The sequence below is a fragment of the Littorina saxatilis genome, linkage group LG14 (genome assembly GCF_037325665.1).
Source record: "Littorina saxatilis isolate snail1 linkage group LG14, US_GU_Lsax_2.0, whole genome shotgun sequence".
Lineage (NCBI taxonomy): Eukaryota > Metazoa > Mollusca > Gastropoda > Littorinimorpha > Littorinidae > Littorina > Littorina saxatilis.
The window spans coordinates 45,597,418-45,615,666 of NC_090258.1; the positions used below are offsets into that span (position 1 = coordinate 45,597,418).

The 18,249-nt window shown below is 42.3% G+C and overlaps 1 protein-coding gene across 1 annotated transcript in view; it reads left to right on the plus strand.

The window, feature by feature from the left end:
• Nucleotides 1-15,860, plus strand: part of LOC138947875 (mucin-4-like) — a gene marked incomplete in the record, with an annotated part of 178,564 nt that extends 162,704 nt beyond the window's left edge. The window contains 1 exon segment of the mRNA XM_070319444.1: nucleotides 15,727-15,860. Within this exon segment, the coding sequence (XP_070175545.1) occupies nucleotides 15,727-15,745 (19 nt within the window).
• Nucleotides 15,861-18,249: the final 2,389 nt, after the last annotated feature.

Consider the following 18,249-nt stretch of genomic DNA (forward strand, 5'->3'; position numbering starts at 1 on the left):
TAAGACAAGAGTGTTAGAACTGTCTCTATTATTGAGGACCGCTACCAGACATTAAGACAAGAGAGTGTTAGAACTGTCTCTATTATTGAGGACCGCTACCAGACATTAAGACAAGAGAGTGTTAGAACTGTCTCTATTATTGAGGACCGCTACCAGACATTAAGACAAGAGAGTGTTAGAACTGCCTCTATTATTGAGGACCGCTACCAGACATTAAGACAAGAGTGTTAGAACTGCCTCTATTATTGAGGACCGCTACCAGACATTAAGACAAGAGAGTGTTAGAACTGCCTCTATTATTGAGGACCTCTACCAGACATTAAGACAAGAGAGTGTTAGAACTGCCTCTATTATTGAGGACCGCTACCAGACATTAAGACAAGAGTGTTAGAACTGTCTCTATTATTGAGGACCGCTACTAGACATTAAGACAAGAGAGTAGTGTTAGAACTGTCTCTATTATTGAGGACCGCTACCAGACATTAAGACAAGAGAGTGTTAGAACTGTCTCTATTATTGAGGACCGCTACCAGACATTAAGACAAGAGAGTGTTAGAACTGCCTCTATTATTGAGGACCGCTACCAGACATTAAGACAAGAGAGTGTTAGAACTGCCTCTATTATTGAGGACCGCTACCAGACATTAAGAAAAGAGTGTTAGAACTGCCTCTATCATTGAGGACCGCTACCAGACATTAAGACAAGAGTGTTACAACTGCTTCTATTATTGAGGACCGCTACTGGACATTAAGACAAGAGAGTGTTAGAACTGCCTCTATTATTGAGGACCGCTACTAGACATTAAGACAAGAGAGTGTTAGAACTGCCTCTATTATTGAGGACCGCTACTAGACATTAAAACAAGAGTGTTAGAACTGCCTCTATTATTGAGGACCGCTACCAGACATTAAGACAAGAGTGTTAGAACTGCCTCTATTATTGAGGACCGCTACCAGACATTAAGACAAGAGTGTTAGAACTGCCTCTATTATTGAGGACCGCTACTAGACATTAAGACAAGAGTGTTAGAACTGTCTCTATTATTGAGGACCGCTACCAGACATTAAGACAAGAGTGTTAGAACTGTCTCTATTATTGAGGACCGCTACCAGACATTAAGACAAGAGAGTGTTAGAACTGTCTCTATTATTGAGGACCGCTACCAGACATTAAGACAAGAGTGTTAGAACTGCTTCTATTATTGAGGACCGCTACTAGACATTAAGACAAGAGAGTGTTAGAACTGCCTCTATTATTGAGGACCGCTACCACACATTAAGACAAGAGAGTGTTAGAACTGTCTCTATTATTGAGGACAGCTACCAGACATTAAGACAAGAGAGTGTTAGAACTGTCTCTATTATTGAGGACCGCTACTGGACATTAAGACAAGAGAGTGTTAGAACTGTCTCTATTATTGAGGACCGCTACCAGACATTAAGACAAGAGAGTGTTAGAACTGTCTCTATAATTGAGGACCGCTACCAGACATTAAGACAAGAGAGTGTTAGAATTGCCTCTATTATTGAGGACCGCTACCAGACATTAAGACAAGAGAGTGTTAGAACTGTCTCTATTATTGAGGACCGCTACCAGACATTAAGACAAGAGAGTGTTAGAACTGCCTCTATTATTGAGGACCGCTACCACACATTAAGACAAGAGAGTGTTAGAACTGTCTCTATTATTGAGGACCGCTACCAGACATTAAGACAAGAGAGTGTTAGAACTGCCTCTATTATTGAGGACCGCTACCAGACATTAAGACAAAAGAGTGTTAGAACTGCCTCTATTATTGAGGACCGCTACCAGACATTAAGACAAGAGAGTGTTAGAACTGCCTCTATTATTGAGGACCGCTACCAGACATTAAGACAAGAGAGTGTTAGAACTGCCTCTATTATTGAGGACCGTTACTAGACATTAAGACAAGAGAGTGTTAGAACTGTCTCTATTATTGAGGACCGCTACTAGACATTAAGACAAGAGAGTGTTAGAACTGCCTCTATTATTGAGGACCGCTACCAGACATTAAGACAAGAGAGTGTTAGAACTGTCTCTATTATTGAGGACCGCTACCAGACATTAAGACAAGAGAGTGTTAGAACTGCCTCTATTATTGAGGACCGCTACTGGACATTAAGACAAGAGAGTGTTAGAACTGTCTCTATTATTGAGGACCGCTACCAGACATTAAGACAAGAGAGTGTTAGAACTGTCTCTATTATTGAGGACCGCTACCAGACATTAAGACAAGAGTGTTAGAACTGCCTCTATTATTGAGGACCGCTACCAGACATTAAGACAAGAGAGTGTTAGAACTGTCTCTATTATTGAGGACCGCTACTAGACATTAAGACAAGAGTGTTAGAACTGCCTCTATTATTGAGGACCGCTACTAGACATTAAGACAAGAGAGTGTTAGAACTGTCTCTATTATTGAGGACCGCTACCAGACATTAAGACAAGAGAGTGTTAGAACTGTCTCTATTATTGAGGACCGCTACCAGACATTAAGACAAGAGAGTGTTAGAACTGCCTCTATTATTGAGGACCGCTACCAGACATTAAGACAAGAGTGTTAGAACTGTCTCTATTATTGAGGACCGCTACTAGACATAAAGACAAGAGAGTGTTAGAACTGTCTCTATATTTGAGGACCGCTACCAGACATTAAGACAAGAGAGTGTTAGAACTGCCTCTATTATTGAGGACCGCTACCAGACATTAAGACAAGAGAGTGTTAGAACTGTCTCTATTATTGAGGACCGCTACCAGACATTAAGACAAGAGAGTGTTAGAACTGCCTCTATTATTGAGGACCGCTACCAGACATTAAGACAAGAGAGTGTTAGAACTGTCTCTATTATTGAGGACCGCTACCAGACATTAAGACAAGAGAGTGTTAGAACTGTCTCTATTATTGAGGACCGCTACCAGACATTAAGACAAGAGAGTGTTAGAACTGCCTCTATTATTGAGGACCGCTACCAGACATTAAGACAAGAGAGTGTTAGAACTGCCTCTATTATTGAGGACCGCTACCAGACATTAAGACAAGAGAGTGTTAGAACTGCCTCTATTATTGAGGACCGCTACTAGACATTAAGACAAGAGAGTGTTAGAACTGTCTCTATTATTGAGGACCGCTACCAGACATTAAGACAAGAGAGTGTTAGAACTGCCTCTATTATTGAGGACCGCTACCAGACATTAAGACAAGAGAGTGTTAGAACTGTCTCTATTATTGAGGACCGCTACCAGACATTAAGACAAGAGAGTGTTAGAACTGCCTCTATTATTGAGGACCGCTACCAGACATTAAGACAAGAGAGTGTTAGAACTGCCTCTATTATTGAGGACCGCTACCAGACATTAAGACAAGAGAGTGTTAGAACTGCCTCTATTATTGAGGACCGCTACCAGACATTAAGACAAGAGTGTTAGAACTGCTTCTATTATTGAGGACCGCTACTAGACATTAAGACAAGAGAGTGTTAGAACTGTCTCTATTATTGAGGACCGCTACTAGACATTAAGACAAGAGAGTGTTAGAACTGCCTCTATTATTGAGGACCGCTACCAGACATTAAGACAAGAGAGTGTTAGAACTGTCTCTATTATTGAGGACCGCTACCAGACATTAAGACAAGAGAGTGTTAGAACTGCCTCTATTATTGAGGACCGCTACCAGACATTAAGACAAAAGAGTGTTAGAACTGCCTCTATTATTGAGGACCGCTACCAGACATTAAGACAAGAGAGTGTTAGAACTGCCTCTATTATTGAGGACCGCTACCAGACATTAAGACAAGAGAGTGTTAGAACTGCCTCTATTATTGAGGACCGCTACTAGACATTAAGACAAGAGAGTGTTAGAACTGTCTCTATTATTGAGGACCGCTACTAGACATTAAGACAAGAGAGTGTTAGAACTGCCTCTATTATTGAGGACCGCTACCAGACATTAAGACAAGAGAGTGTTAGAACTGTCTCTATTATTGAGGACCGCTACTAGACATTAAGACAAGAGTGTTAGAACTGTCTCTATTATTGAGGACCGCTACCAGACATTAAGACAAGAGAGTGTTAGAACTGTCTCTATTATTGAGGACCGCTACCAGACATTAAGACAAGAGTGTTAGAACTGCCTCTATTATTGAGGACCGCTACCAGACATTAAGACAAGAGAGTGTTAGAACTGTCTCTATTATTGAGGACCGCTACCAGACATTAAGACAAGAGTGTTAGAACTGCCTCTATTATTGAGGACCGCTACTAGACATTAAGACAAGAGTGTTAGAACTATCTTTATTATTGAGGACCGCTACCAGACATTAAGACAAGAGAGTGTTAGAACTGTCTCTATTATTGAGGACCGCTACCAGACATTAAGACAAGAGAGTGTTAGAACTGTCTCTATTATTGAGGACCGCTACCACACATTAAGACAAGAGAGTGTTAGAACTGTCTCTATTATTGAGGACCGCTACCAGACATTAAGACAAGAGAGTGTTAGAACTGTCTCTATTATTGAGGACCGCTACCAGACATTAAGACAAGAGAGTGTTAGAACTGTCTCTATTATTGAGGACCGCTACCAGACATTAAGACAAGAGTGTTAGAACTGCCTCTATTATTGAGGACCGCTACCAGACATTAAGACAAGAGAGTGTTAGAACTGTCTCTATTATTGAGGACCGCTACTAGACATTAAGACAAGAGTGTTAGAACTGCCTCTATTATTGAGGACCGCTACTAGACATTAAGACAAGAGTGTTAGAACTGTCTCTATTATTGAGGACCGCTACCAGACATTAAGACAAGAGAGTGTTAGAACTGTCTCTATTATTGAGGACCGCTACCAGACATTAAGACAAGAGAGTGTTAGAACTGCCTCTATTATTGAGGACCGCTACCAGACATTAAGACAAGAGTGTTAGAACTGTCTCTATTATTGAGGACCGCTACCAGACATTAAGACAAGAGTGTTAGAACTGTCTCTATTATTGAGGACTGCTACCACACATTAAGACAAGAGTGTTAGAACTGCTTCTATTATTGAGGACCGCTACCAGACATTAAGACAAGAGTGTTAGAACTGCCTCTATTATTGAGGACCGCTACTAGACATTAAGACAAGAGTGTTAGAACTGTCTCTATTATTGAGGACCGCTACCAGACATTAAGACAAGAGAGTGTTAGAACTGCCTCTATTATTGAGGACCGCTACCAGACATAAAGACAAGAGAGTGTTAGAACTGTCTCTATTATTGAGGACCGCTACCAGACATTAAGACAAGAGAGTGTTAGAACTGTCTCTATTATTGAGGACCGCTACCAGACATTAAGACAAGAGAGTGTTAGAACTGTCTCTATTATTGAGGACCGCTACCAGACATTAAGACAAGAGAGTGTTAGAACTGTCTCTATTATTGAGGACCGCTACCAGACATTAAGACAAGAGTGTTAGAACTGCCTCTATTATTGAGGACCGCTACTAGACATTAAGACAAGAGTGTTAGAACTGTCTCTATTATTGAGGACCGCTACCAGACATTAAGACAAGAGAGTGTTAGAACTGCCTCTATTATTGAGGACCGCTACCAGACATAAAGACAAGAGAGTGTTAGAACTGTCTCTATTATTGAGGACCGCTACCAGACATTAAGACAAGAGAGTGTTAGAACTGCCTCTATTATTGAGGACCGCTACTGGACATTAAGACAAGAGAGTGTTAGAACTGTCTCTATTATTGAGGACCGCTACCAGACATTAAGACAAGAGAGTGTTAGAACTGTCTCTATTATTGAGGACCGCTACCAGACATTAAGACAAGAGAGTGTTAGAACTGTCTCTATTATTGAGGACCGCTACTGGACATTAAGACAAGAGAGTGTTAGAGCTGTCTCTATTATTGAGGACCACTACCAGACATAAAGACAAGAGAGTGTTAGAACTGCCTCTATTATTGAGGACCGCTACCAGACATAAAGACAAGAGAGTGTTAGAACTGCCTCTATTATTGAGGACCGCTACCAGACATAAAGACAAGAGAGTGTTAGAACTGCCTCTATTATTGAGGACCGCTACCAGACATAAAGACAAGAGAGTGTTAGAACTGCCTCTATTATTGAGGACCGCTACCACACATTAAGACAAGAGAGTGTTAGAACTGTCTCTATTATTGAGGACCGATACCAGACATAAAGACAAGAGAGTGTTAGAACTGCCTCTATTATTGAGGACCGCTACCAGACATTAAGACAAGAGAGTGTTAGAACTGTCTCTATTATTGAGGACCGCTACCAGACATTAAGACAAGAGAGTGTTAGAACTGCCTCTATTATTGAGGACCGCTACCAGACATTAAGACAAGAGAGTGTTAGAACTGCCTCTATTATTGAGGACCGCTACCAGACATTAAGACAAGAGAGTGTTAGAACTGCCTCTATTATTGAGGACCGCTACCAGACATTAAGACAAGAGAGTGTTAGAACTGTCTCTATTATTGAGGACCGCTACCAGACATTAAGACAAGAGAGTGTTAGAACTGTCTCTATTATTGAGGACAGCTACCAGACATTAAGACAAGAGAGTGTTAGAACTGTCTCTATTATTGAGGACCGCTACCAGACATAAAGACAAGAGAGTGTTAGAACTGCCTCTATTATTGAGGACCGCTACTAGACATTAAGACAAGAGTGTTAGAACTGCCTCTATTATTGAGGACCGCTACCAGACATTAAGACAAGAGTGTTAGAACTGTCTCTATTATTGAGGACCGCTACCAGACATTAAGACAAGAGAGTGTTAGAACTGCCTCTATTATTGAGGACCTCTACCAGACATTAAGACAAGAGAGTGTTAGAACTGCCTCTATTATTGAGGACCGCTACCAGACATTAAGAAAAGAGTGTTAGAACTGCCTCTATCATTGAGGACCGCTACCAGACATTAAGACAAGAGTGTTAGAACTGTCTCTATTATTGAGGACCGCTACTAGACATTAAGACAAGAGAGTAGTGTTAGAACTGTCTCTATTATTGAGGACCGCTACCAGACATTAAGACAAGAGAGTGTTAGAACTGCCTCTATTATTGAGGACCGCTACCAGACATTAAGACAAGAGAGTGTTAGAACTGCCTCTATTTCTGAGGACCGCTACCAGACATTAAGAAAAGAGTGTTAGAACTGCCTCTATCATTGAGGACCGCTACCAGACATTAAGACAAGAGTGTTAGAACTGCTTCTATTATTGAGGACCGCTACTGGACATAAAGACAAGAGAGTGTTAGAACTGCCTCTATTATTGAGGACCGCTACTAGACATTAAGACAAGAGAGTGTTAGAACTGCCTCTATTATTGAGGACCGCTACTAGACATTAAAACAAGAGTGTTAGAACTGCCTCTATTATTGAGGACCGCTACCAGACATTAAGACAAGAGTGTTAGAACTGCCTCTATTATTGAGGACCGCTACCAGACATTAAGACAAGAGTGTTAGAACTGCCTCTATTATTGAGGACCGCTACTAGACATTAAGACAAGAGTGTTAGAACTGCCTCTATTATTGAGGACCGCTACCAGACATTAAGACAAGAGTGTTAGAACTGTCTCTATTATTGAGGACCGCTACCAGACATTAAGACAAGAGTGTTAGAACTGCTTCTATTATTGAGGACCGCTACTAGACATTAAGACAAGAGAGTGTTAGAACTGCCTCTATTATTGAGGACCGCTACCACACATTAAGACAAGAGAGTGTTAGAACTGTCTCTATTATTGAGGACAGCTACCAGACATTAAGACAAGAGAGTGTTAGAACTGTCTCTATTATTGAGGACAGCTACCAGACATTAAGACAAGAGAGTGTTAGAACTGTCTCTATTATTGAGGACCGCTACCAGACATTAAGACAAGAGAGTGTTAGAACTGTCTCTATTATTGAGGACCGCTACCAGACATTAAGACAAGAGAGTGTTAGAACTGTCTCTATAATTGAGGACCGCTACCAGACATTAAGACAAGAGAGTGTTAGAATTGCCTCTATTATTGAGGACCGCTACCAGACATTAAGACAAGAGAGTGTTAGAACTGTCTCTATTATTGAGGACCGCTACCAGACATTAAGACAAGAGAGTGTTAGAACTGCCTCTATTATTGAGGACCGCTACCACACATTAAGACAAGAAAGTGTTAGAACTGTCTCTATTATTGAGGACCGCTACCAGACATTAAGACAAGAGAGTGTTAGAACTGCCTCTATTATTGAGGACCGCTACCAGACATTAAGACAAAAGAGTGTTAGAACTGCCTCTATTATTGAGGACCGCTACCAGACATTAAGACAAGAGAGTGTTAGAACTGCCTCTATTATTGAGGACCGCTACCAGACATTAAGACAAGAGAGTGTTAGAACTGCCTCTATTATTGAGGACCGTTACTAGACATTAAGACAAGAGAGTGTTAGAACTGTCTCTATTATTGAGGACCGCTACTAGACATTAAGACAAGAGAGTGTTAGAACTGCCTCTATTATTGAGGACCGCTACCAGACATTAAGACAAGAGAGTGTTAGAACTGTCTCTTTTATTGAGGACCGCTACCAGACATTAAGACAAGAGAGTGTTAGAACTGCCTCTATTATTGAGGACCGCTACTGGACATTAAGACAAGAGAGTGTTAGAACTGTCTCTATTATTGAGGACCGCTACCAGACATTAAGACAAGAGAGTGTTAGAACTGTCTCTATTATTGAGGACCGCTACCAGACATTAAGACAAGAGTGTTAGAACTGCCTCTATTATTGAGGACCGCTACCAGACATTAAGACAAGAGAGTGTTAGAACTGTCTCTATTATTGAGGACCGCTACCAGACATTAAGACAAGAGTGTTAGAACTGCCTCTATTATTGAGGACCGCTACCAGACATAAAGACAAGAGTGTTAGAACTGCTTCTATTATTGAGGACCGCTACCAGACATTAAGACAAGAGTGTGTTAGAACTGTCTCTATTATTGAGGACAGCTACCAGACATTAAGACAAGAGAGTGTTAGAACTGTCTCTATATTTGAGGACCGCTACCAGACATTAAGACAAGAGAGTGTTAGAACTGCCTCTATTATTGAGGACCGCTACTAGACATTAAGACAAGAGAGTGTTAGAACTGTCTCTATTATTGAGGACCGCTACCAGACATTAAGATAAGAGAGTGTTAGAACTGCCTCTATTATTGAGGACCGCTACTAGACATTAAGACAAGAGAGTGTTAGAACTGCCTCTATTATTGAGGACCGCTACCAGACATTAAGACAAGAGAGTGTTAGAACTGTCTCTATTATTGAGGACCGCTACCAGACATTAAGACAAGAGTGTGTTAGAACTGTCTCTATTATTGAGGACCGCTACCAGACATTAAGACAAGAGAGTGTTAGAACTGTCTCTATTATTGAGGACCGCTACCAGACATTAAGACAAGAGAGTGTTAGAACTGTCTCTATTATTGAGGACCGCTACCAGACATTAAGACAAGAGAGTGTTAGAATTGCCTCTATTATTGAGGACCGCTACCAGACATTAAGACAAGAGAGTGTTAGAACTGTCTCTATTATTGAGGACCGCTACCAGACATTAAGACAAGAGAGTGTTAGAACTGCCTCTATTATTGAGGACCGCTACCACACATTAAGACAAGAGAGTGTTAGAACTGTATTATTGAGGACTGCTACCAGACATTAAGACAAGAGAGTGTTAGAACTGCCTCTATTATTGAGGACCGCTACCAGACATTAAGACAAAAGAGTGTTAGAACTGCCTCTATTATTGAGGACCGCTACCAGACATTAAGACAAGAGAGTGTTAGAACTGCCTCTATTATTGAGGACCGCTACCAGACATTAAGACAAGAGAGTGTTAGAACTGCCTCTATTATTGAGGACCGTTACTAGACATTAAAACAAGAGAGTGTTAGAACTGTCTCTATTATTGTGGACCGCTACCAGACATTAAGACAAGAGAGTGTTAGAACTGCCTCTATTATTGAGGACCGCTACCACACATTAAGACAAGAGAGTGTTAGAACTGCCTCTATTATTGAGGACCGTTACTAGACATTAAAACAAGAGAGTGTTAGAACTGTCTCTATTATTGAGGACCGCTACCAGACATTAAGACAAGAGAGTGTTAGAACTGCCTCTATTATTGAGGACCGCTACTAGACATTAAGACAAGAGTGTTAGAACTGCCTCTATTATTGAGGACCGCTACTAGACATTAAGACAAGAGAGTGTTAGAACTGCCTCTATTATTGAGGACCGCTACCAGACATTAAGACAAGAGAGTGTTAGAACTGTCTCTATTATTGAGGACCGCTACCAGACATTAAGACAAGAGTGTTAGAACTGTCTCTATTATTGAGGACCGCTACCAGACATTAAGACAAGAGAGTGTTAGAACTGCCTCTATTATTGAGGACCGCTACCACACATTAAGACAAGAGAGTGTTAGAACTGTATTATTGAGGACTGCTACCAGACATTAAGACAAGAGAGTGTTAGAACTGCCTCTATTATTGAGGACCGCTACCAGACATTAAGACAAAAGAGTGTTAGAACTGCCTCTATTATTGAGGACCGCTACCAGACATTAAGACAAGAGAGTGTTAGAACTGCCTCTATTATTGAGGACCGCTACCAGACATTAAGACAAGAGAGTGTTAGAACTGCCTCTATTATTGAGGACCGTTACTAGACATTAAAACAAGAGAGTGTTAGAACTGTCTCTATTATTGTGGACCGCTACTAGACATTAAGACAAGAGAGTGTTAGAACTGTCTCTATTATTGAGGACCGCTACTAGACATTAAGACAAGAGAGTGTTAGAACTGTCTCTATTATTGAGGACCGCTACTAGACATTAAGACAAGAGTGTTAGAACTGCCTCTATTATTGAGGACCGCTACCAGACATTAAGACAAGAGAGTGTTAGAACTGTCTCTATTATTGAGGACCGCTACCAGACATTAAGACAAGAGAGTGTTAGAACTGCCTCTATTATTGAGGACCGCTACTGGACATTAAGACAAGAGAGTGTTAGAACTGTCTCTATTATTGAGGACCGCTACTGGACATTAAGACAAGAGAGTGTTAGAACTGTCTCTATTATTGAGGACCGCTACCAGACATTAAGACAAGAGTGTTAGAACTGTCTCTATTATTGAGGACCGCTACTGGACATTAAGACAAGAGAGTGTTAGAACTGTCTCTATTATTGAGGACCGCTACCAGACATTAAGACAAGAGTGTTAGAACTGTCTCTATTATTGAGGACCGCTACCAGACATTAAGACAAGAGTGTTAGAACTGTCTCTATTATTGAGGACCGCTACCAGACATTAAGACAAGAGTGTTAGAACTGCCTCTATTATTGAGGACCGCTACCAGACATTAAGACAAGAGAGTGTTAGAACTGTCTCTATTATTGAGGACCGCTACCACACATTAAGACAAGAGAGTGTTAGAACTGTCTCTATTATTGAGGACTGCTACCAGACATTAAGACAAGAGTGTTAGAACTGCCTCTATTATTGAGGACCGCTACCAGACATTAAGACAAGAGAGTGTTAGAACTGTCTCTATTATTGAGGACTGCTACCAGACATTAAGACAAGAGTGTTAGAACTGCCTCTATTATTGAGGACCGCTACCAGACATTAAGACAAGAGAGTGTTAGAACTGTCTCTATTATTGAGGACCGCTACCAGACATTAAGACAAGAGAGTGTTAGAACTGTCTCTATTATTGAGGACCGCTACCAGACATTAAGACAAGAGAGTGTTAGAACTGCCTCTATTATTGAGGACCGCTACCAGACATTAAGACCAGAGAGTGTTAGAACTGTCTCTATTATTGAGGACCGCTACCAGACATAAAGACAAGAGAGTGTTAGAACTGTCTCTATTATTGAGGACCGCTACCACACATTAAGACAAGAGTGTTAGAACTGCCTCTATTATTGAGGACCGCTACTAGACATTAAGACCAGAGTGTTAGAACTGTCTCTATTATTGAGGACCGCTACCACACATTAAGACAAGAGTGTTAGAACTGCCTCTATTATTGAGGACCGCTACTAGACATTAAGACCAGAGTGTTAGAACTGTCTCTATTATTGAGGACCGCTACCAGACATAAAGACAAGAGAGTGTTAGAACTGCCTCTATTATTGAGGACCGCTACCACACATTAAGACAAGAGAGTGTTAGAACTGTCTCTATTATTGAGGACCGCTACCAGACATTAAGACAAGAGTGTTAGAACTGTCTCCATTATTGAGGACCGCTACCAGACATTAAGACAAGAGAGTGCTAGAACTGTCTCTATTATTGAGGACCGCTACCAGACATTAAGACAAGAGAGTGTTAGAACTGCATCTATTATTGAGGACCGCTACCACACATTAAAACAAGAGAGTGTTAGAACTGTCTCTATTATTGAGGACCGCTACCAGACATTAAGACAAGAGAGTGTTAGAACTGCCTCTATTATTGAGGACCGCTACCAGACATTAAGACAAGAGAGTGTTAGAACTGCCTCTATTATTGAGGACCGCTACCAGACATTAAGACAAGAGAGTGTTAGAACTGTCTCTATTATTGAGGACCGCTACCAGACATTAAGACAAGAGAGTGTTAGAACTGCCTCTATTATTGAGGACCGCTACCAGACATTAAGACAAGAGAGTGTTAGAACTGCCTCTATTATTGAGGACCGCTACCAGACATTAAGACAAGAGAGTGTTAGAACTGCCTCTATTATTGAGGACCGCTACCAGACATTAAGACAAGAGAGTGTTAGAACTGCCTCTATTATTGAGGACCGCTACCAGACATTAAGACAAGAGAGTGTTAGAACTGTCTCTATTATTGAGGACCGCTACCAGACATTAAGACAAGAGTGTTAGAACTGTCTCCATTATTGAGGACCGCTACCAGACATTAAGACAAGAGAGTGTTAGAACTGTCTCTATTATTGAGGACCGCTACCAGACATAAAGAAAAGAGAGTGTTAGAGCTGTCTCTATTATTGAGGACCGCTACCAGACATAAAGACAAGAGAGTGTTAGAACTGCCTCTATTATTGAGGACCGCTACCAGACATTAAGACAAGAGAGTGTTAGAACTGTCTCTATTATTGAGGACCGCTACCACACATTAAGACAAGAGAGTGTTAGAACTGCCTCTATTATTGAGGACCGCTACCAGACATTAAGACAAGAGAGTGTTAGAACTGCCTCTATTATTGAGGACCGCTACCAGACATTAAGACAAGAGAGTGTTAGAACTGTCTCTATTATTGAGGACCGCTACCAGACATTAAGACAAGAGAGTGTTAGAACTGTCTCTATTATTGAGGACCGCTACTAGACATTAAGACAAGAGAGTGTTAGAACTGCCTCTATTATTGAGGACCGCTACCAGACATTAAGACAAGAGAGTGTTAGAACTGTCTCTATTATTGAGGACCGCTACCAGACATTAAGATAAGAGTGTTAGAACTGCCTCTATTATTGAGGACCGCTACCAGACATTAAGACAAGAGAGTGTTAGAATTGCCTCTATTATTGAGGACCGCTACCAGACATTAAGACAAGAGAGTGTTAGAACTGTCTCTATTATTGAGGACCGCTACCAGACATTAAGACAAGAGAGTGTTAGAACTGCCTCTATTATTGAGGACCGCTACCACACATTAAGACAAGAGAGTGTTAGAACTGTCTCTATTATTGAGGACCGCTACCAGACATTAAGACAAGAGAGTGTTAGAACTGCCTCTATTATTGAGGACCGCTACCAGACATTAAGACAAAAGAGTGTTAGAACTGCCTCTATTATTGAGGACCGCTACCAGACATTAAGACAAGAGAGTGTTAGAACTGCCTCTATTATTGAGGACCGCTACCAGACATTAAGACAAGAGAGTGTTAGAACTGCCTCTATTATTGAGGACCGTTACTAGACATTAAGACAAGAGAGTGTTAGAACTGTCTCTATTATTGAGGACCGCTACTAGACATTAAGACAAGAGAGTGTTAGAACTGCCTCTATTATTGAGGACCGCTACCAGACATTAAGACAAGAGTGTTAGAACTGCCTCTATTATTGAGGACCGCTACCAGACATTAAGACAAGAGAGTGTTAGAACTGTCTCTATTATTGAGGACCGCTACCAGACATTAAGACAAGAGAGTGTTAGAACTGCATCTATTATTGAGGACCGCTACCACACATTAAAACAAGAGAGTGTTAGAACTGTCTCTATTATTGAGGACCGCTACCAGACATTAAGACAAGAGAGTGTTAGAACTGCCTCTATTATTGAGGACCGCTACCAGACATTAAGACAAGAGTGTGTTAGAACTGTCTCTATTATTGAGGACCGCTACCAGACATTAAGACAAGAGAGTGTTAGAACTGCCTCTATTATTGAGGACCGCTACCAGACATTAAGACAAGAGAGTGTTAGAACTGTCTCTATTATTGAGGACCGCTACCAGACATTAAGACAAGAGAGTGTTAGAACTGCCTCTATTATTGAGGACCGCTACCAGACATTAAGACAAGAGAGTGTTAGAACTGTCTCTATTATTGAGGACCGCTACCAGACATTAAGACAAGAGAGTGTTAGAACTGCCTCTATTATTGAGGACCGCTACCAGACATTAAGACAAGAGTGTTAGAACTGCCTCTATTATTGAGGACCGCTACCAGACATTAAGACAAGAGAGTGTTAGAACTGCCTCTATTATTGAGGACCGCTACCAGACATTAAGACAAGAGTGTTAGAACTGCCTCTATTATTGAGGACCGCTACCAGACATTAAGACAAGAGAGTGTTAGAACTGCCTCTATTATTGAGGACCGCTACCAGACATTAAGACAAGAGTGTTAGAACTGCCTCTATTATTGAGGACCGCTACCAGACATTAAGACAAGAGAGTGTTAGAACTGCCTCTATTATTGAGGACCGCTACCAGACATTAAGACAAGAGTGTTAGAACTGCCTCTATTATTGAGGACCGCTACCAGACATTAAGACAAGAGAGTGTTAGAACTGCCTCTATTATTGAGGACCGCTACCAGACATTAAGACAAGAGTGTTAGAACTGCCTCTATTATTGAGGACCGCTACCAGACATTAAGACAAGAGAGTGTTAGAACTGTCTCTATTATTGAGGACCGCTACCAGACATTAAGACAAGAGAGTGTTAGAACTGCCTCTATTATTGAGGACCGCTACCAGACATTAAGACAAGAGAGTGTTAGAACTGTCTCTATTATTGAGGACCGCTACCAGACATAAAGACAAGAGAGTGTTAGAACTGCCTCTATTATCGAGGACCGCTACCATCTGTAGATGATATTTATTTACTTGGGTTTTTCACGTCTGCATATCATGCGCACGGCACCTGTGCCTTGTGCAATGTATGTGAACTCTTCCACTCTGCTAAACGTGCCGTGGCGTGTGGTGGAGTATGTTGCTGGCTTTCCTGCTTTTGTCACCATGAAAAGTTCTTATTTTAGTGCTCTGAATCCATCCACAACACACACACACACACACACACACACACACACACTCACACACTGCGTTTTATGTGTTTATTTGCACGAAGTGTACTGGTGTGTGTCTATGTAATGATGACGTGTTGTGTATCACTATCAGGACGTACCAAATAGAATGACTGCAAGGCCACACAACAGTAAGTCTAGTTGGCCGTTGGCACGATTGTAACGGTCTAGTTAACGACGGCCTGACCTAGCTAGATGTAGATGTAGATATCTTGGTGTTTGTGTGCCGGGCACGTGGTGCGCTTTCTACTGACATTTAACTTTGTGTGGTGTCGCTATCCCAAGTTGATGTAGTGTTCTTTGACCCGTACAATGGTGGGTGTTACATCTTGCTACTGACATTTAACGTTGTGTCGCTATCCCAACTTCTTATTGTAATGTTACGTGACCCGTACAATGGTGGGTGTTACATCTTGCTACTGAAATTTAACGTTGTGTCGCTATCCCAACTTCTTATTGTAATGTTACGTGACCCGTACAATGGTGGGTGTTGCATCTCGATCGCTACTGACATACAGTGGTGTCCCTTGGTGTCCCTAACTCTTGTCGTAGCGTCACGTGACCCGTACAATGGTGGGTGTTACATCTCGCTACTGACATACAGTGGCGTCCCTTGGTGTCCCTAACTCTTGTCGTAGCGTCACGTGACCCGTACAATAGTGGGTGTTACATCTCGCTACTAACATACAGTGGTGTCCCTTGGTGTCCCTAACTCTTGTCGTAGCGTCACGTGACCCGTACAATGGTGGGTGTTACATCTCGCTACTAACATACAGTGGTGTCCCTTGGTGTCCCTAACTCTTGTCGTAGCGTCACGTGACCCGTACAATGGTGGGTGTTACATCTTATTGCTCCTGACGTACAGTGGTGTCCCTTGGTGTCCCTAACTCTTGTCGTAGCGTCACGTGACCCGTACAATGGTGGGTGTTACATCTTATTGCTACTGACGTACAGTGGTGTCCCTTGGTGTCCCTCACTCTTGTCGTAGTGTCACGTGACCCTTACGATGTGGTCGGGTTCGATTTGAGATGGTCTCCTACACACACACACAGACAATGAGCTATGGCTGCCGTGTAAAGCTGTTAATCTTACCCAACCCTCTTTGTGACCGCTGTGACCGTTGGTTGCTTGCAGACGACACACTCACAGACAAGAAGCTAGGGCTGCCTTGTAAAGCTGTTAATCTTACCCAACCCTCTTTGTGACCGCTGTGACCGTTGGTTGCTTGCAGACGACACACTCACAGACAAGAAGCTAGGGCTGCCTTGTAAAGCTGTTAATCTTACCCAACCCTCTTTGTGACCGCTGTGACCGTTGGTTGCTTGCAGACGACACACTCACAGACAAGAAGCTAGGGCTGCCGTGTAAAGCTGTTAATCTTACCCAACCCTCTTTGTGACCGCTGTGACCGTTGGTTGCTTGCAGACGACACACTCACAGACAAGAAGCTAGGGCTGCCTTGTAAAGCTGTTAATCTTACCCAACCCTCTTTGTGACCGCTGTGACCGTTGGTTGCTTGCAGACGACACACTCACAGACAAGAAGCTAGGGCTGCCTTGTAAAGCTGTTAATCTTACCCAACCCTCTTTGTGACCGCTGTGACCGTTGGTTGCTTGCAGACGACACACTCACAGACAAGAAGCTAGGGCTGCCTTGTAAAGCTGTTAATCTTACCCAACCCTCTTTGTGACCGCTGTGACCGTTGGTTGCTTGCAGACGACACACTCACAGACAAGAAGCTAGGGCTGCCTTGTAAAGCTGTTCATCTTACCCAACCCTCTTTGTGACCGCTGTGACCGTTGGTTGCTTGCAGACGACACACTCACAGACAAGAAGCTAGGGCTGCCTTGTAAAGCTGTTCATCTTACCCAACCCTCTTTGTGACCGCTGTGACCGTTGGTTGCTTGCAGACGACACACTCACAGACAAGAAGCTAGGGCTGCCTTGTAAAGTTGTTAATCTTACCCAACCCTCTTTGTGACCGCTGTGACCGTTGGTTGCTTGCAGACGACACACTCACAGACAAGAAGCTAGGGCTGCCTTGTAAAGTTGTTAATCTTTACCCAACCCTCTTTGTGACCGCTGTGACCGTTGGTTGCTTGCAGACGACACACTCACAGACAAGAAGCTAGGGTTGCCTTGTAAAGCTGTTAATCTTACCCAACCCTCTTTGTGACCGCTGTGACCGTTGGTTGCTTGCAGACGACACACTCACAGACAAGAAGCTAGGGCTGCCTTGTAAAGTTGTTAATCTTACCCAACCCTCTTTGTGACCGCTGTGACCGTTGGTTGCTTGCAGACGACACACTCACAGACAAGAAGCTAGGGCTGCCTTGTAAAGTTGTTCATCTTACCCAACCCTCTTTGTGACCGATGTGACCGTTGGTTGCTTGCAGACGACATACTCACAGACAAGAAGCTAGGGCTGCCTTGTAAAGTTGTTCATCTTACCCAACCCTCTTTGTGACCGATGTGACCGTTGGTTGCTTGCAGACGACACACTCACAGACAAGAAGCTAGGGCTGCCTTGTAAAGTTGTTCATCTTACCCAACCCTCTTTGTATTTGTGACCGCTGTGACCGTTGGTTGCTTGCAGACGACACACTCACAGACAAGA